At 40.3% G+C, this 20,489-nt stretch overlaps 1 protein-coding gene across 42 annotated transcripts in view; it reads left to right on the forward strand.

Annotated features, from left to right (window-relative positions):
• Window positions 1-20,489, forward strand: part of NEB (nebulin) — a 206,821-nt gene that overhangs the window by 17,694 nt on the left and 168,638 nt on the right. For all 42 annotated transcript variants that reach the window (XM_039327850.1, XM_039327855.1, XM_039327865.1 and 39 more), the window contains exons 19-33: window positions 1,122-1,223; window positions 1,307-1,414; window positions 1,501-1,605; window positions 1,911-2,009; window positions 5,594-5,698; window positions 7,023-7,130; window positions 7,224-7,337; window positions 13,498-13,599; window positions 13,688-13,795; window positions 13,885-13,989; window positions 15,809-15,907; window positions 17,241-17,345; window positions 18,321-18,428; window positions 18,520-18,633; window positions 19,274-19,471. In XM_039327850.1, the coding sequence (XP_039183784.1) occupies window positions 1,122-1,223; window positions 1,307-1,414; window positions 1,501-1,605; window positions 1,911-2,009; window positions 5,594-5,698; window positions 7,023-7,130; window positions 7,224-7,337; window positions 13,498-13,599; window positions 13,688-13,795; window positions 13,885-13,989; window positions 15,809-15,907; window positions 17,241-17,345; window positions 18,321-18,428; window positions 18,520-18,633; window positions 19,274-19,471 (1,680 nt within the window). The remainder of the gene's footprint in view (window positions 1-1,121; window positions 1,224-1,306; window positions 1,415-1,500; window positions 1,606-1,910; window positions 2,010-5,593; window positions 5,699-7,022; window positions 7,131-7,223; window positions 7,338-13,497; window positions 13,600-13,687; window positions 13,796-13,884; window positions 13,990-15,808; window positions 15,908-17,240; window positions 17,346-18,320; window positions 18,429-18,519; window positions 18,634-19,273; window positions 19,472-20,489) is intronic.

Genomic DNA, 20,489 nt, shown 5'->3' on the forward strand with positions numbered 1-20,489 from the left:
GTACATATACTTGTCTAATTTCAAAGTTATCTTACTATGATAAGTTATGCCCAACAAGGCTATTCAGGTTACTATGTTCAACAAGGCTACTCAGATAACTGTGCCCAACAAGGCTACTCAAGTTGCTGTAAGTATTGCTGCTCAACTAAGCTACGCATTTACACAATACTCACATAAACTCTCAACACAGGTGATCAAGCTGTGTTAGAGTGGGCTGGAAAGCAGACTTAGAGCATCTCCTGCTCCAACAAGAGTAATCTCAAACTTTGGGCTGTGGGTTCATTCCAGTCTTCTCTTTATACCCAACTAGTTTACTCAGAATCCATGTGTATGGTACATCTTGCCCCAGTCATGTCAGGAACTTTACATTTTTGCTTTCTGTTCCAAGACTCCATGAAAAGTGCAATCTACTGCACTCTTTATGTCCACTAATGTTCTACCTGGTATCACCAACAATAAAGCATGCGTACACACACTCAGAATCTTTCCTTATTAGTAATACACATGTTCCAGCAGCGTGAGTTACCCAGTGAATTCATGAAAAGCCTAGCTATGGTTATATTACAGGCCCCCTATGTTCATAACTTATATCATATTTGTGATATATTCATAACATATAACATAAAATATGTAACAACACATGCACACACGCACACATGCGCCTGCCCCTCCCACAAAACCATCCCCTCTTTCCTCCCTCCCTCCTGCTGCCAACCTGGAAAGGTTGGGGAATTCTGAACTAAAAGAAATATCCATATCAGAAAGCTGTTTACATGGAACATTATTAATAGCCATTATTAACTGATATGAGGTATACTGGCCATTTCATTTATAAACTGATTTGGATTTCCCATAAACACCTGCCTTGCTACTCTTGGAGAGAAAACTTTTGCTAATCTATATCCTGCAATTAAGCCAGGAAGATAGTTCTTATGTGCCCATTCTAATTATGAATTCATAAAGTACATTTAAATGAAATCTTTTGGTATGCATTGTGATGCATATTTTCAGGACAGAAAGGAAACAGAACTGTGTAAGTGGGGATGAGGCATACCCAGAAGGAAGGTTATTTTCCACATGGCTTTTTATAACCCGTTCTCCTTTCTTTTTCATTCTTGCAGAGACTATATAAGGAACTGTACGAAAAAGCGAAAGGAGTAAGCATTAACTATTGTGAGACTCCACAGTACCAGGTCGACAACACTCTTAAGAACTTCAGTGGGGTACGTTTGGTGGACATTTCTCTTTGCTTCTGCTCCATAGTCTTGCTTGCTTTGCTACAACATGTAATTGTGTTGCTCCACAGGTGAAATACAAAGAGCCTTACATAGCCAATGTCTTGGGCCGGTACATAGGCACTTTTGAGGATCCCTATGAAGCCCATTGCATGAAAGTTGGAGCCATGAAAAGCGACGTGAGTATGAATGGTACCTATTTTCCACTTTCCCCCCCTTTCTTGTTCAGTTCATGGTGCTTACTGAACTCTGGTGTTTTCTCTAGAAAAACTATAAAGCAGACTATGAAGACGAAAAGGCTAAATGCTATTTCCCTCAAACCATAACTCAAGAATATGAAGCCATGAAGAAGCTGGACTTGTGCAAAGATGTAAGTCATGGTCCTAGTGAGATCACTTTTTTTTATGTGCTTGAGAACTGAAAAATAAAAGAATCTCAGTGGTGTATTATATCTTGATATTCTTAAAGTAATAAGTGAAATATAAGGTACATGAAAATATTTGAAGCATCATTGGTGGTATAAGAACTGCATTTAAACATCATATACTAAATACTTTCAATATAAATGCAGCCTTCTCCATCTATATTTTTGCGGAATGGATGCATGCATGATAGTAGCAGAGCAGAATGTTTTAAATCATATCATGAAGTAGTTTTGTTTTATTCTTTTCCTAGTCTGCCTACAAAAAGCATCCTGACCAGATCAAGTTTACTTCAGTGCCGGATTCTCTGGTTTTGCGACAAGCACAGATTAATACCAAGCAGCTGAGTGATGTAAGCAACCAAGAAATGGACAGGACCCGGCTTTGCATGATCTTACGTCTTCTGCTAAATTGTCTGACAGACAGCCTAGCGTAGTGATAGCGAACCTTTTAGAGACCGAGTGCCCAAACCTCAACCCAAAACCCACTTATGTATTGCCGGGTGCTGGGTGGGCACGGCCTGCTGGGTGGGCATGGCTACAGTCATCATGGCAGATGGGTGGGCATGGCCAGGGTCGGCATGGCCAGCCCGATGTTGCTCATGAGGAGGGACACCTGTGGGGGCAGGGTTGGGGGAGATCCAGGGGTCTCTGGCAGGTGGGGCGGTGGGCAGGAGGTTGGTTCTGTGGGATGAGGCGAGGCAGGGGTGCCATGTCGCAGGGCAAGGTGAGGCAGGGGCTGGAATGGCTGCTGCCTGACACCATTGGCCCCCGCACACAGAGGCCAGCAAGCGCATGGGAGCTGGGGTGCATCCAGCCATGAGGGACCTCAGCAAGTTAGCGGGCGGCTGGTTGAAGAGGACAGTTGCCATCTCCGAGTGCCGCCTCTGGCACGCGTGCCATAGGATCACCACCACTGGCCTAGAGTTTGCTGGGGCTTGCAGATTCTTTCCATTGCAATAACATGGGTATCTATTTGGAAAGTGAGAATTTTGTGGCAATGCTTTTGAAAACAAATTGAAGCAGTTGCTTAGAATGTGACAGGTTTCATACCTGAGCATGGCAGTGCATCTCAGTTTTCCAGAAGCTTATTCATGTATGTACTTATTTAGCAGTACATTCTCAGACAAGAATCAGATAGATTAGGTTCTCTGTTGCAGACAAAAATTAAGCCCCGAGAGGCAGGCATTGCCCTTTTCAGTTCCAAATGGTCAATGCCTTTACATAGGGTTGTGCTTGTGGAATTTTAAATATGGGCAATTTTTTCTGTCACCCTTCTCAGTTAACAGGTGTTTGTTTGGTACTCAGAATAGCTTAGAAAGATTTACAAACTGTTCATTTTTAACTTCTAGAAAATGCTTATTGTTACTTCAGCAGGTTTCATCCCTATGCCACCTCTTCTGTTTTGTCCCTCCTCCTCTCCTTAGTCTCTGGAGAAACTGACCATGTCATTGATGATGATTTAGATGACTCTAAAATGTTTGTAATTGTACCCTTAATTGTTTTTTTTTAATCTTGAGACCTTTCACATGTCCCGCAAACTGTGGCAGGAAGATGCCTTCCTACCATTCCAGAAACACAGAAATGGATGTGATCATTTCAAATTCAGCCTTGTCCCATTAGAAAAACAATCTGTTGCCCACTATTTTTGTTTTGCTTTAATGTGGCATTTTCCACCATAGGTAATACAAAACTTGTAGTTCAGCTGGTCTGCTGTACCTCATTTCTAGGTAATGTTAAAGAGGAAGGTGAACTGCCCTGCTGCTATTGGCTTCCCCTGGCTCCCTAGTCATCCAACATTTGACAACAGGAGAAGCAAAACTTTCCCATTGTGCCTCAAAGTCATTTTCCCCACAGCTCTGGCAGCCTGTGCTCAGGCTGCCAAAACTTCAAAAGAAGACAAGAGAGCTGCCTGGGAAGAAGCCACAATAAAGTGTCTAATTGTCCTGTCCGACTAAGATATTCTGAAGGACAAGAAAACTGTGGGGAAAGAGAAGTAGAAGGGAAGTTGCTCTTTAACTGCCAATCCCCAAGACAAAGCTGTTTACTCTGGCTTGATGGAGAAGGCATAGCTGTGCCTAGTTCTCAGGGATAGCTGCATACATTTGTTGACCTGTACCAGAGGTCCATCTACAAGTCTTCTGCTATCAGTAATTGACACCAAAGAGGCATTTTTTTTACCTCTTTGTTTACTTTCCTTGTTGATCAAACCTGCTTACCTCATTACTGAGGTAGAAAAAGAGTCAGAATTGGAACCAGTGCATTTGAAGCTGGTGTGCTTTGATGCTGACTCACAAACAGCAGAAAAACTCTTCACTGCTGAAGTCTGAATGTGTTTTTGATCATTGGAATTCCATAGAAAGAGATAGATAGATAGATAGATAGATAGATAGATAGATAGATAGATAGAATTAAATGTCCAGCAATAAAACTGAAAATCTAAAAAATTGACACCATCACATCCTGAAATGATAATAATTTGCATAAAGAAAACATAGAAGTTTGTCTTTTTTGTAGAAATGTTTGTAATAAAATACCTTGAAGGTATTAAAGGTATTAAAATAGGACTCCCACTAAGTACCTATATTGAAGAAATATAAATTTTTGCAATCTTTAATTTATTCTTTATACTCGGAGAATTGTAAATAATCTGTTTTAGATTAATATCAATTAGAGATAAAAACAATGGAAGTATTTACATTGACAATTAGATTTTCTTGGAATATTCCAAAATATTTATAATAATTCCAACACCAAATAAAAATCCACAAATTTCCATCAATGCTTTAGAAATAACAGGAATTATATGTGATTACATTAATCAAATACCTTATAGTCTTATAGATTTTGGTAAATGACATTTATAGCTATCAATTAAAAATATCAAGGGAAAAAATATGTTCAGCTCTAGCCATTTTTAAGCCCACAATATCCTTCTGTGGCCTAAGAAAATAGACTAAATGTTCCAATACAAGGAGAGGAGGATGGAGTTCCATCCTGTCAGAGCAGAAAATAATTCTATATGTATTAGCATACTGTAATGAGTTTCCCATAAATCCTGTTGAATCTGAGTGGCATATAAACCAAGGAAGGGAGGGAGGAAGGGAAGGAGGGAGGGAGGGAGGGAGGGAGGAAGGAAGGAAGGAAGGAAGGAAGGAAGGAAGGAAGGAAGGAAGGAAGGAAGGAAGGAGGGATGTTCTATCCAAATAAGAACTGAAACTGGACTACATTTCAGGCCTCTTTATTCCCTCCCTCTTTCTGGCACTGGATAGTAAGAGGGGGACATATTTTTACCTCTTCTTGGTGAGGAATTCTTCCCATTTCTCTCCTCGTTGCCTTGTGAGCCATTCTCCAGATCGTATTAGTTATACAAACGTCTGTTATTTACTTGACCAGATCTTCAAAGTTAATGCTCAAGCACACCACAAAATTAAACTGTGGTTATCTGAACTTTTCTGAATAAGCCCTGGGGAGGAGATGCTTACCATTTTATAACTCCCTCCATCAGTAGGCTTATTGAAAATCCTATATCATTTCTGTTACTAATAAAGCATTTGGTCCCTGGCAGATATATGGTTCGAGCAAATAGGAAAGTAGTAAATTTTCATAGATTTCAAACATATTTGTCAGGAAAGGAAGTTGGTATTTAAAAAGTTGAAATTGATGCTATTAATGTAAGGGAAGAACTGGTACTCCGTGGGCACCACCATTCTGTCCCATCTGCTCCTTTAGAAGGTTCATCAATTTGACAAGGTAGTCCTTCTGGGAAGGCATTTGGTTTGGGTACTGGAGCAAGGCATTGATGACTTGATCAATAGCGGGGTTAGAAAAAAGTCTGTAGCCATAGTTGATCTCTAGGAGAAGGAATTCATCCCACAGTGAAGAGCAGCATGTGTTAGTAATTTATATTCCACTATTTGTTCATTCTATATTTCAGATGAATTACAAAGCTAAACATGAGGCTGAAAAATTCAAATGTTCTATACCTCCAGATGCTCCTTTATTTCTCCAGTCCAGGGTCAATGCTTATAATATCAGTGATGTGAGTATAATGGACAGCTGCTCTTGTGACTCAATTTCTTAATAAATAATATTATTGCTACTATGTTAATAGGTCATGAATCTAAAATATTTGCGGTGCGATGACTATTAGACAGACAGTGAACAAGCCTAGTTGAATCTTCTTTGAATACATTGGACAGATTCTTGTAATCCATAGTCAGCATGGACAAGGACAGTAAGCTTGAAAAGAACCAATCTAATTAACTATATTTAAAACAATACAAAGACCAAGATTTATCAATACAGTGGATGAAATAAAATGAGAGAATGATATGATGATTTAAGAAGGAAGAGGGAAAGCAGAATTTCTCAGCACATCTAGGAATGTGTTGTGCATATTTGGCAGGAGAAAGTATAGAAACAGAAATGATGTAGAATAGGCCAGTTGGGTGCTAAGACTCTTAGAAGTACTTAGAACAGGGGTGTCAAACTGCCAGCCCACGGGCTGGATGCATCCTGCCAAAAACGCACCCACCCCAGCTCCGGCAATGGGAAAAAAGTCACAATACATCGTGACACGTCACGTGATGCGGCGAGTTTGACACCCCTGACTTAGAATATGAGTGACTGTAATCAGGAATTACTAGAAAAGAGTCTGGGTTATGAGTAGGGATGGGGAGTGAATGACAGGCAATGTGTACATCTAGGTCAGTGGTTCTCAACCTTTCTAATGCCGTGACCCCATAATACAGTTCCCCATGTTCTGGTGACCCCCAACCACTTATACATCACCAGGTGCCAGAGGTGTGGCCAAAGAAAAGGGGAAAAAATGGCGGACAGCCTTGTTTGGCGACCCCCGTGAAATGGTCGTTCGACCCCAAATGGGGTCCCGACCCACAGGTTGAGAACCACTGATCTAGGTAGATGTATCTATAACCAAATAATCATTATATGAACATATGCGTTTTCTCTATGTTTAAGTCTCTCGCTATATTTATATCAATATTCTTGTTGATCAATAGATACATTGATAGATATATAGATAAAGAAATATTCTAAATCTGTCCATTAGTATGGTATAGATTGCCAAAGCAATCTGTACATATAGATCCATCTTATAATGGACTCATTTTGTGAAAGTTACAAATATTTAAAGGTGATTCTATTTCTTGATGATTGCCGCGTAAAGAATGTCAGAATTTATTATTCAGTTGGTTAGAAATGACGATTGTTGCTCTTATCCTGAATAATGTTTTCATTTAGTCAATCAAGTTGAGGTATGGCATTAGATTAAAAAAAAGATTTATCCTTCTGATTCCTAGTTCAGGATGATCCATTTTATTTTCCTCTTCTTTCTTGGTTAGAATTGGTACAAGTATGATTGGGATCAATCGAAAGCAAAGAAGTTTGATATCAAAATGGATGCTATCCCGATTCTGGCTGCTAAAGCAAAACAAAAAATTGCGAGCGATGTAAGTATGACACAGAGTAATAACACTTAGCTTTCAATCTGCACACAAAGTTTGTAGCCTATGAAAATATTTTATCCCAATATCTCCTTATAGGTTGAGTACAAGAAAGGCTACGAAAAGGGCAAAGGGAGGCTTATTGGAGCGTTGAGCGTCCAGGATGATCCCAAAATGTTACATTCTCTGAAAGTGGGCAAACTGCAAAATGATGTAAGTAAGCTCAAATATGGTAAAATGGGGTGTGTGGCTGGAACCTTTGTGATGATGTAGCACAACCCTTTTTTTGGCTCCCTGTATTCTAGAGCTATGAAGCAAAAAAAAAAAATAGTAATGAAATAAGAATTCCTAAATCATTTTTGAAAATTATAATCTGCATCCAGTAGTATTTTAATAGTAGCCAATAAAGAAGACACATACCATATGTACCTTCAGTAACTTGCTAACATTTTTATGATTCTTATAGTCTTTTATGACTATATCAAATTTGGGACCTTTCAATTTTATAATATATATTTATTTAATATATAATTAACCTAATTTATTCACAGTTATGTATAGTGAATTGTCTGATGATACCAATAAAACTGAATATCAGTAGCTCACACTGGTAACAAAACATCTGCAGGCAAACAACTGAGCTCAGAGAGCAGCAAGGACTCCTCAACTGTCTGATGAAAAAGTATTTAAAATAGAATAAAATTAATTCATGAACATTAAAATGTTCAATCAGCAAAGACCTAAATGGGAGATCCGTATTTGACAATTGTCCAACTGGGCCATTAACAACCATTATTAAACTGCATGAGGCGCAGTGGTTGTTTTCATTAGGATGTCACATGTTCTGACTAATGAAGCACTTCAAAGAACTTTCAGGCATGTTTCCTAAAGTCTTTATTTGCAGAGCTACAAATTTTGCCGGTCACCATGTTGGACTGGTTAGTGCCAGAGTCTGAACTTCCTGTCGCTGGCATCAAGCTTTCCTTGCTCAACCCCTCCCTTCTCATGCAGTCACAGGTCACATTATCCAATTAGTGAGAAGGTCAAACGTTTACTTCCTCTTTCTTTCCCGGGCTTTTTCCCCGCTCAGTCTAAGCTAAGTATTAACCCAATAAATGCCAAACAGTTTTGCATATTGTCAAAGCAAGAATATACAGTATTTGCAGCATTGACATCCGGCCCCCCTTACAAGAAGGACAGAACCTGTAAAGTAAACAAAAGCATATGTTAAGGGTTATCTTTCGGTTTGTTGGGGTGTTTCACATGAAACCTTTTGATCAATCTGTCAGCGTTCACTTCACTAGATTTCACTCAGGTGGCTTCAGACAATGGGTATCCCTTCCATTGTACCAAGTACTGTAATTTCCCCTACTTTCAGGTAGGTCCACTATAAGGTCCATAGCTATTTCTTCCCAGGGTTGAGAAGGGTCTGCCACGGGTTGCAGTAGCCCAGGAGTTTTTCCCGGGATTCTTTTTGTTGTGGCACATACAGTACAACTTTTTACAAAGTTTTCCACATCCTTTTTCAGCCCCGGCCACCAAAATTGTCGGCGGGTGAGGTGTAGGGTTTTCAAATATCCAAAGTGTCCAGCCTGCTTTACATTGTGGCTGTGTTTGAGAGCGTTAAGACGGAGCGCTTCTGGCAAATATAACTTCATCCCTTTGTAAGCCAAGCCATCCCTGTATGTTAGGGACGCTTGATTATCTTTGAACCATTGGTCAGTGAGGAGCTCTCGTTTTATTTTCTTCACTCCAGGGTCATCCGGATTGGGGACCCTGCGAGGTGTAGGTTGAGTGACAGTTTGTGGATTGGGAATAATTGCCTCGTTAACCTGCTCTCGTTCACTTTTGTACTGGGGTAACCGGGATAGCGCATCAGCTAGAAAGTTCTTTCCTCCTGGTATGTACTTTAGAGTGAAGTTGAAGCGGTTAAAGTACTGTGCCCACCATACTTGCTTTGGTGACAATTTGCGAGGGGTTTTCAGTGCCTCTAGGTTCTTGTGATCAGTCCATACCTCAAATGGCACCTTGCTCCCTTCTAGATAGTGTCGCCAGTTCAATAGCGCCCACCTAATTGCGAAGGCCTCTTTTTCCCAGATTGCCCATCTTCGCTCGCTCTCAGTGAATTTCTTAGAGGTGTAGGCACAGGGTTGCAGGATCCCATTTTTGTTTTTTTGAAGTAACACTGCTCCAACCGCCACATCGCTGGCGTCGGCTTGAATCACAAAGGGTTCCCCTGGGCAGGGGTGCTTTAGAACCGGTTCAGCGGCAAATAGTCTCTTTAAATTCTCAAAAGCTGTTTGACAGCTCATTGTCCATGCTAGTGGTTGGCCCGGTCGTGGCTTCCCTCCTCCTTTGCCTGTTTTGAGTAGTTCTGTAAGAGGAAGGGCAATCTCGGCAAAAGAAGGGATGAATTGACGATAAAAGTTGGCAAAACCCAGAAAGCTTTGGAGCTGTTTGCGAGTCCTTGGGGGTTGCCATTCGATTATAGTTTTTACCTTGGCCAGATCCATTTCAATACCCTCATTGGAAATTCGGTAGCCAAGATAGTCTAATTGGGTTCGGTGAAATTCACATTTTGACAATTTGACATACAGCTTGGCATTCAATAGTTTCTTTAACACTTCTCTCACTAGTTTTACGTGATCAGTCATGTTTGTGCTGTATATCAGGATATCATCAAGATACACCAAAACCCCTTTGTACAAGTGATCATGTAGAACCTCATTAATCAACTGCATAAATACAGCTGGGGCCCCCTGTAGTCCAAATGGCATGACTTTGAACTGATAGCTCCCCATAGGGCAGTTGAAGGCAGTTTTCCACTCGTCTCCCTCTTTTATTCTCACCCGGTAGTATGCCTCTCTTAGGTCTAACTTAGTGAAGACACTCCCCTTAGCCAGGTGGGTCAATAAATCCTTTAGGAGGGGGAGGGGGTATTTATTTTCCACACTTACAGCATTGAGTCCCTTGTAGTCTACGCAGAGACGAAGAGACCCATCTTTTTTCTCTTTGAACAACACAGGGGCTCCCACGGAAGATTTGGCCCGTTCAGTAAACCCCCTCGCTAGGTTCTTGTTCACATATCGCTGCATCTCCTCCATTTCGAGGGGGGACATAGCATACATCCTCGGACGTGGGAGTTTGGCTCCGGGCACCAGTTCGATGGAGCAGTCATTGGGTCTGTGAGGGGGTAGGGCATCACATTCTTTTTCACTGAACACCTCCGCCAGGTCCAAGTATTCTTTGGGGATGACTGGTTCACCTGGGGTCCGTGAGACGGCCATGTGCGCTCGCTCATTGGGTGGCCTAAGATGCCCAGTAACATCTGTTGAATCAGTGGGGGGATCAGGTCCTATAGGTAGTCTCACAATTCTCATTCCTTTCTCCCACCAGATAAATGGCTTCCATTTGTCCAACCAGGCTAGTCCCAGGATCACTGCCTCGGTCATCTTTGGAGCCACCAGGAAACGAATAAACTCCCAGTGTGCACCTATTTCTAGGCGTAAGGGCTCCGTTAATTGTGTAATAAGAGTCCCTCCCATCAGGGAGCCATCGGCTTGCTCAAATCTCATCGGTTTGGAAAGCTGTTTTGCCCTTATGCCCATTTTCATGGCAAACGCCAGACTAATAATGCAGCGGGTACATCCCGAATCAATTAGTACGTTTAAGTCTATTTGTGCCCCAGACGTAGGGATTACAAGTTTGGCGGGCAGTGAAAAAGGCAGGATTTGTTGACTCACCATTGGGTCGTTTTCTCCTTCATCGTTGCTATCAAAGAAGGGAAGAGCAGGGGCAGGTCCACCTGGAGTCTTGGCATTCTCCTGTGTGTGGGGTGTAACCTGGGCGACTGGTTCTTGCGTGAGTCGATTAGATTTTTCTCTTGGTAGCCGCTGAGCAGGTTTCTTTTGCATCGCCGGTCCTGGCTTGCTCTGCAGTCGAGGGTAGGGGACTGGACAGGTGGCCGCTCGGTGTCCTCCTTGTCCACACCGGAAACACTCGAAGGAAGGGCGTGCAGGTGGCCTGGGTCTCTCAGCCCTTGCAGTAGTTGAAGGCTTTCGTGGGGGTGAATGCTGTCCAGGTAGTTCTGGTTGCTGTTCGGGTTCCTGTGGGGGAGGCTTTTTATAGCGAGAGAGCTTAACATCCAGCTTCACGGCCGTCTGGTACCACTCCTGCAGCCGATCAGGTACTTCTCGATAGATGCAAGCCTGGAAGAGGTGATCATCTAATCCCTCGATGAAGTGATGGATGAGGGACTGCTCAGGCCACCCCTCTATTCGACCTGCCATCTTGCGGAACTCTCGCACGTACTCCAGGGCAGGCCTCCCTGCTTGTTTTATTTTGTGAATTTGTCCTGATGCTTTGAGGCCGATGGATGGGTCTTCAAATCATTCTCTCAGTCCTAAGAGAAAGAGATGGGGATCCTCCAATTCGAGGGCTTGCTCGCTGTATAGATTGTTCAGCCATTCAGATGCCTCCCCCTCCAGGTTGGCCCCAATGACGTCAACCATGGCCCCTGGTTCCGGATAGAGATAGGCCCAGCGATTTAGATGAGAACGCACTTGGTTGAAGAAAAAAATCAGCTTCTCTGGATCCCCATCAAACGTTGCATTGAAGGGTGGTGCAAGCACAGGCTGCTGTGGCCCCCACTGGGGCTGGTTCCATGGCTGCTGGCCAGCGGGGTTGGATGGTACCCCCTGCTGCTGTAGGCCTCCCAATGGTGGCTGCGCAAGTGGGGGTTGTAGTGGTCTTCTCTGTTGTTGGACTGCAGGGGGTGGTGGTGCCCTCTGCTGCTGCTGATCATCCATCTGCTGGGGAAACCCATCTACCCATTGCTGCAGATGCCTCAGACTGGAACTCACCCTCTCTTCAGGGTTGGGGTCTCTGGCTGGCAAAGGCAGGGTCTGACAGGCTTCCTGCTGGGCTCCCCATCGCTCTTGTGGCCACCCCAGTTGCTGTAGGCCCCAACCTGGCTGCAGATTTATGCCCAGGGGTTGCACGTTTGGGGGCTGTGGCCAACCTCCTTGCTGTGGCTGTTCTCTGCCCAGCTGCTGATTTCTTGGCTTCTGTACCACCCCAAGACATTGCAAGGCCTCTATTGGCTGTGGTAAGTTCAGAGGACATGGATCAGCCACTTGCTGGGGAACCCAATTTCCCCTTTGTTGCAGAGGATTCAAACTGGGATTCTCTCTCTTAGGGATGAAGGTTTCACTTTGTAGGGACTGTTTTCTGTTTCTCATTTCTAAGTTTTGAAATCTTTCCAATGACTCACCCATAACTGTGTTATCTGTCCATGCTGCTTTTGAAGTCTTCGCTCTCAGCTGGGAAATCTGCCAAATTTCACCCTCCCCCGGCTTGCTGGCTGTCGCTTTCCCCCCCGGGGAAACTGCTGCAGCTACGGGGCTGGTTTCAGGCAATTTTTTTTTTCTCCATAATGAGATCTCCCCCGAGGCTGCTGTTGATAAATCGGGACGTAGATCATTTGAAAAGAGTGTGGATTCTGGCATGATGTCACATGTTCCGACTAATGAAGCACTTCAAAGAACTTTCAGGCATGTTTCCTAAAGTCTTTATTTGCAGAGCTACAAATTTTGCCGGTCACCATGTTGGACTAATTGATGCCAGAATCTGAACTTCCGGTCGCTGGCATCAAGCTTTCCTTGCTCAACCCCTCCCTTCTCATGCAGTCACAGGTCACATTATCCAATTAGTGAGAAGGTCAAACATTTACTTCCTCTTTCTTTCCCGGGCTTTTTCCCCGCTCAGTCTAAGCTAAGTATTAACCCAATAAATGCCAAACAGTTTTGCATATTGTCAAAGCAAGAATATACAGTATTTGCAGCATTGACATAGAATTTGTGATAGATTTTTCATAAACAAATTCTAGCCACTGTTGAAATCAACCTATCTGAATCTATGCATCATGGGTTTAATTCAGATTACATGATTTTTTTTCTAGGCGATTAGGGCCTAGTTGCATGAATGTCTCTTTTGGTTGGGGTACTAATATATTTTATTGCTATTTTATAGTTTATATACTGAGTTTTCTTTCTTTCTTATTATATATTTTTTGTTATTCTTACTTTTGTAGTATGCTGCCCAGAGTCAAATTGTTTCAGTTGGGTGGGCTTACAAATGTAAGCAAAAATAAATAAATAAATAAATAAATTCCATCAATAAAATATGTACTATAATGTTTCCATCCTAATTATGGATTCAGAATGTAAATTTGGATGAAACCTTTTGGAATATATTGTGGTGTATATTTCAGGATAATAGGTGTGTAGGTGGGAAGCCAGGCAGACACAGAAGGAACAACATTTGCAACATCGTTTCCTAATCTCCCTTTCTCCATTTTTTTCCACTCTTGCAGAGATTATATAAGGAAGCATATGAAAAAGCAAAAGGAGTAAGCATTAACTATTGTGAGACTCCACAGTACCAGGTCGACAACACTCTTAAGAACTTCAGTGGGGTAAGTGTGGTGGAGATTTCTCCTTTGCTTCTGCTCCAGACATAGTCTTGCTTGCCTTGCTACAACATGTGACTATGTCGCTCCACAGCTGAAATACAAAGAGCCTTACATAGCCAATGTCTTGGGCCGGTACATAGGCACCTTTGAGGACCCCTATGAAGCCCATTGCAGGAAAGTTGGAGCCATGAAGAGCGACGTGAGTATGAATGGTACCTATTTTCCTCTATTTTTTTCCTTTCTTGTTCAGTTCATGGTGTTTATGCTGTTTTCTGGTGGTTCCTCTAGAAAAACTATAAAGCAGACTATGAAGACGAAAAAGCTAAATGCTATTTCCCTCAAACCATAACTCAAGAATATGAAGCCATAAAGAAGCTGGACGTGTGCAAAGATGTAAGTCAATGTTACTGTGAGATTTTATATCTGTATGTACCTTAGTCCAGAGTCTTTAAAAAACTGCTGAAGTGTTCCTTTAAAAAGGTAAACTTAAATATTACCATGCTAATAAATGTTTCCTTGGATTGGTCTTAACTCATAATGATCATGCACATGAGGGCTCTTGTTCCACATTCCTACCCTCTGTGGACACCCATCCACATAGTTTTCTTGCCATTAGAAATGGAATTAATCATTTTTCTTAAACAACCCAGATATAATGCTGAAAGAGCCACAATGTTTTCATGTAAGGTGAAATTGGAATCGGTTACGTCACATGTGACGCCCAATCAGAATTTAAGAAACCACAAAACTGTTTCAACGAAGCACAGACTAGAGGCATTTTCCTAGCAGTGTTCATTGGTTCAAACACTTCCTTCTGAAGAAATCGGTCCGAAGCCTGGTAACAGATGCCTTTGAAGCATCACCTGCGCAATTTTAATTTTTTTATATTTTGGCAGACCGAAATTGGACTTTGTAGTAGGTCTTGCTTCTCCAGTTTTGTTGCTGTTTTTCTATTACTGCGCTGTTCAGATATACATATAGGATTCATGTGACATCTGGTGGTAAGGAGACTGCAGTTTAGTTACTTACTGGAGCAGACCATCTGCCGTATAATCATCCATTTTCTGCTGTTTCAATGGCTTGGACAAGCTTTGTGCTGCAGAGTGAGCATGCTGTCTCTTTCTCCTTTCCCCCCATTTTTAAAAATCCTGGCTTGTAGTATTGTTAAAATGCAGCTAGATCAGATTGGTAGCCTCTCCAGTACATGTGAGTTTGTAAAAGTCAGTCATGGATTAAAAATACAAAGTTACTTTACTTTTGGAGACTCTCTTTACAGTCATTGCTGCTTGTCCGCCATCTTGGCTCTTATCCCCTTTTGACTTAGTTTTTACTAGTGGTTATTTACTATTTTGGCATTTTTTTGTATGTCTGTTTTATATTTCAATGTTTGTTGTTCATTGCAGATGTTTTATCTGTGTTTTATGAATGTAAGCTACCACAAGCCCCTGTTGTTTGCAGCAGGAAACAAATACAACAAATATTGCCATAAAAGCTGGCTCATGCGTGTATGGATGTTCTTCGTTAAAGCAGGGCAAATGTTTGAAAGAGACTGAAGATGCTTTCTAGACATGATTACTAAACTCTGAAGCCCAACATTGCCCGAGAGATATTGGCTGTGAAAAGCTACACCAGTATATTGGAATAAAGCATCTTTCTGGGGAGTGTTAAAGTACCTTTGTCTTTTTCAAAGCTGCCTTGTGTGTTTGAAAAACTAGCCCGGTTGCTTTCACACATGTGCGGGACACCACCACTTCATTTTACAGACAATCCCTGCACAGGCAGACATGCAGACCCTGCAGGAACAGATCTGGAAACATCTGTAAAGCCTTGCAAACCGTTGATGGTTTAGTCTTTTGAAGAGACGAGTTTTGTTTCCAATATGTTGCATAGATTTACTACTAATAGGCTTGATCACCAGCAGTGCAAATAGAGATTGTAACACTGTATCTGTGTGTAACAAGCATGGGACAATATGCTTCTATTCAGGTCTTTTAGTTAAAATAGCAAAATGTACATCTTCACTAATCAGAAGACTTTAAGATTTGTAAACAGCAGTGGGTTGTTTAGTTATACTGTTGATGACTGAATGGACTATATTAGTATGCTAGAATTTTTTTAAAAATATTTTTTTTGTAGATACTGAAAAGTAGAACCGTAATTTGATATATATAAAAAAGTAAATGCAATTACCTTTTTTTTCTCATTTGTCTAGCATGCATACAAGAAACATCCTGACCAGATCAAGTTTACCCCTGTGACAGACTCGCTGGTTATGGTACAAGCACAGATTAATTCCAAGCAGCTGAGTGATGTAAGTAACCTAGCAACTCAAACCAAGTTTCATCTGGCCTTATTTTATCAGATGCTTTCTCTTCTAGTAACGGGTTTCTATTCATGAAGTTGTAGTTTTGTCACCTGAATGTTGAAAACGTTCCAGTTTATGCTTTTCAAAACATACCATACGAGGAACAAAACATTTTGAAGAATATCAAAATGTCTCATTATTCTCTAGACCAGGGATGGGCAATTAATTTTCCCACATGAGAAACTGGACTCTTGTGGAGTGCCAAAACAATAAGGCCATGAAGATGTGTAGGCATGCATGCACACACATAAGTAAATTGAAGAAAAAAATAGCAATCACCTTCAAAATAAAAGCAACCAAAGAACCAGATGTGGCCCAGGGACTATAAAATGCCCAGATCTGCTCTAGACCATACCAATCCAGCCATCCTGAGGATAATCCAAAAGCTTTCTCAATGTAAATTTTATGGAAATGTGAGACTGGAAGATGACTTCTTGTTCCAAAGGATTTACTTCTGGAAATTTTTTGGATCACCCCTGGAACAACCAAATCCATAGTAGTCAAAAAGAATAATGGAATAGTTCAATATTCCTTGGAATGTTTTGTTTCCAAACTTGTATATTTTTGCACATGTTTAATACCAGAGTCAATAAAACAAGTAGCAATATAATTGGAAAAACAAGGGCTGAGCTTGTAATTAATCAGCAGGGATGGAGAAGTTGTTAATGTTGCTTTAACATAGGAGATCTATTTTTGACACCGTTTTGTGGTAATGCTTCTTATTTTTAATTTTCAAAAGATGTATGCTATGAAAGCAGATGGGGATCTGTTACTGTTGTGTTCATGAAAACAAAAGTCCCTTCTATCTTTATGCTAACTGACATTGATCCAATCCTTCCTGAATTAACTGAACAATGTAAACATACTTATTTACTTGATTTATACTGTGCCTTTTTATTGTGATGGTTATTAAAGTAGAGTGGTACCTTGGCACTCAACTGCTTTGAAACTGATCGAATTTGGTACTCAATGCACTTTGACATGAACATGTACTCATTGTTTGTTTGGTACTCAACGCACAAGGGAGAACCTGTCGGTGTGTGACTCACTACATTATTCCATAGGGGAAAAAATTGTTTGGTACTCATTGTTTTTGGTACTCATTGTGCCTCCCGGAACCAATTAAGGATGAGTACCGAGGTACCACTCTGAAAAATGTTTACTTTAGTGGTTTGGATTCCCCTCTTATTTTGCTCAAACATTAAAAGCCCATGCTAGCATGCTTAACTGCTATCCTCCAAATGATCACTTTTTATGTGATTTTCATTTTGCATTTCAGTTGAACTACAAAGCCAAACACGAAGCTGAGAAAAACAGATGCTCTATCCCTCCAGATGCTCCCTTATTCCTCCAGTCCAGAGTCAATGCCTACAACATCAGCGATGTAAGAGTCTTATGAATGATGCTTTCACAGCTAAAAAAAAACCAAGCTACTGAGGAGAATCATAATGCTGTTCATGACAGTGATGATAATAAGACATAAAACAGGACATATTTGATTGTCAGGTAACACTTATCAGGAGGATTAGTTTAAAGGCAGAGAACTTAGATCAGCACTTAGATTATCTTCATGATCAGCTGTCATCACTTCCAGTTAGTTTGGTGAGTAGCATCAGCTTTGGGGAAAGGCCAATGATGAATTAAGAAATGAGATACTGAACAGGATGAATAGATGGCAACAAAGAAGGAAGAAAAGAAAACTATTAAAATAGATATTTAGGAGATTCTATAGATGCTGGTAAGAAAAAACATGCTAGGGAAAGAGGCTATTGAGGTTAACCAGGAAGCTATGAAGACCAAGAAATCACAGCAAATGTTAGTGTGTATATGTGTATTCCTATGTGAGAATTCACGGACAGAGATTCACTTGAAAAACCAGTGAAGGAAAAGACTTCATTTAATAAATGTTTAATTATTTACTATGGATAGAAAAAAAAAAACAATTATTCTACAGACATCACTGCTTTCCAGCTTTGAAGAAAGGTTCTTTAGGGTACATGGACCATAATGAAGAGCTTCATTCTAGACTGATGTCCTGAAATTAGATCTTACATTGTGTGGATTATATCTTTGACAGCCTTTGCAATATAAAGTAAAGTTATTCTCATAAGGGGCTTACTTTATACAAATTCCACATATTTACTGAGTGAATGTTAAAGAGCTTGAAATCCTATGCATCAAAAGATTGGTCAAAAAAGATTATTCTATTGTTAATCTACTCATAATAACATGCACATTGAAATAGTTATGCAGTTATAGGGTTATCTACTCCCTAAGACAAATCTATGGATTGTATGTAATACATTTTGGATTTTATGTCATGACTTGTTTGTATATTTTTCTCTTCTCCTTTGGTTAGAATTGGTATAAGTATGACTGGGATCAATCAAAAGCAAAGAAATTTGACATCAAGATGGATGCCATTCCAATTCTAGCTGCAAAAGCCAAGCAAAAAATTGCAAGTGATGTAAGTGATGTTACACAGAAATTAAGGTAGCTCTTGAATTGATTTACATTTGCAGCCATTCAAAGTACATTATTGTCTTGTGACCATACAGGTTGAATACAAAAAGGGTTATGAACAGAGCAAAGGCAAGTTAATTGGAGCTCTGAGTATTGAAGATGATCCCAAAATGATACATTGCCAAAAAATGGCCAAGCAACAGAGTGATGTAAGTACAGATAGACCAAATAATATGTGGTTTGTTGATATGCTGATTTCTCTGGAAATGTTAATTTAGCTAGATGTAAAATCATTTTCAGAAGATATTTCTTTAGAGTGTCCCTTTAGGTGGAGTTTACATTCAGTAAATTCTTAATAAAGGACCACTGATCTATAATTTTGAAATCTTAATGATCAAGTTCAGAGTGTTACATCCTGTGATGGGGAATAATAATACACCTTTTGAGGAAAGTGGGTTCTCATAATTGTCTAAGAAAATGAGGAAATGCAAATGTTAATAAAAATAATACTTGAGCTATTAACCTGAATACTTACGAAGTAAGTAGAAAAAGTAGGGGAAAATGAAATATTAGGTTATCAGTAGATGCACCAAATTTTTAGAATAACTCAGGCATATATTCAGAAGTGCATATACCTATTGATGTCGGCTTATTTGAAAGTCAGCATAATCCCAACCTAGTCTATTTCTTGCATATGACAGTGATCATTTCAGAAGACCTTCTCATGTTACAAAAAAAGTATTCTTTAAAAAAGCTGTGCCTGTTTTTAGCATACCCACTGGATATTGTAGAGGGCTTCTTTTTTTTCAAACTTTAAATGGTTAATGACTTGTATTAATTGTACCGTAGCTGCTCTATAAAAAAGGTTATGAAGCATCAAAGACCAAATACACAGCACCACTGGATATGATTCCTGTTGTACAAGCAAAGAAAGCCCAGATGATCGTCAGTGACACAGATTACAGGCATCGCATCCATAATTATTCTTATCCTCCGGATAGTATTAATGTGGAGCTGGCCAAGAAGGCTAATGCTATACTAAGTGACGTAAGTAGCAACGTTTCTTCAAACCTAGCATTGTTGAACTGAAGAATACTTCATACAGACAAGAGAGTTGCAGTGTATTTCTGTAAACCTTTTCCAGAGTTTGACAACTGAGGCAGGAAGCAACCCAACTGAGCATTGTCTATTTTGGCCTTCCCTAACTGCTGTCCTCCAGGTTTGTTGGGAATATAAGTCCCAAACATCTGTTCAGCATGTCTAAAACCTAAAGTGGCCATCGACTGTCTTGAAAATATGCTGACCTGTAATTATCCATACAGCATCATTAAGGGAAGGATGATTTAAAGTATTAAAATATAGACTGGTGAGAATTGGTGAAAAAGAGAATAAATGTAAAGACTGAAAAGAAATTCTGCAATTTGAAAAGAATAATAGGTAGCTGCTATCTAGTACAGTACAAAGATTCAAATGCTGTTCAGTGAAATGTCCAAATCAAATCGACTTTTAAAATCAGTTTGATTATTCAGGTTGAATCACTTAGTCAAAGAAAGTATATTTGAATCAGTTCAATGATTACAAATGTTTCATGCAGGCACTTCTGAAGAAGTTCAGAAAGCCAGATCAGTTTGATTGCGTGACTGATTTGAATTGATCAACAGACTTGAGTTCTGAACCCAATAATTGATTTGAATTAAATGGGGGATGTTCCAAACACCCCTGCTTTCAATGTTTCCTTGTTGTTTTCAGTATAATTTTCAATATTTTTTTCCTTGGGATATAAAATAAAACTGAAGAAAGGTTTAAAACTATAAAAATGTTTTGTAGCTTGTCTGTGTAACAGAGATAACATATATTTGCAATATCCTATTGCTTGTAAAGGATAATCTGGAATTCAGATAGCTTCTAAAAGTATTATACGATTCCTGCCCATGTATGAAGTCCTAACTATTACATAAAGCCAAGTGTTGCTTTCAAACTGAGTTCAGCTTCTAGTGATTGTATAGAAAAATTCTTATCCCAGGATGTTTTTTTTTTTAAATGTCTTAGTCTAGCTTTACAGGTC

Source organism: Crotalus tigris, unplaced genomic scaffold (assembly GCF_016545835.1).
Source record: "Crotalus tigris isolate CLP2741 ecotype Arizona unplaced genomic scaffold, ASM1654583v1 scf7180000024369.3102671, whole genome shotgun sequence".
Lineage (NCBI taxonomy): Eukaryota > Metazoa > Chordata > Lepidosauria > Squamata > Viperidae > Crotalus > Crotalus tigris.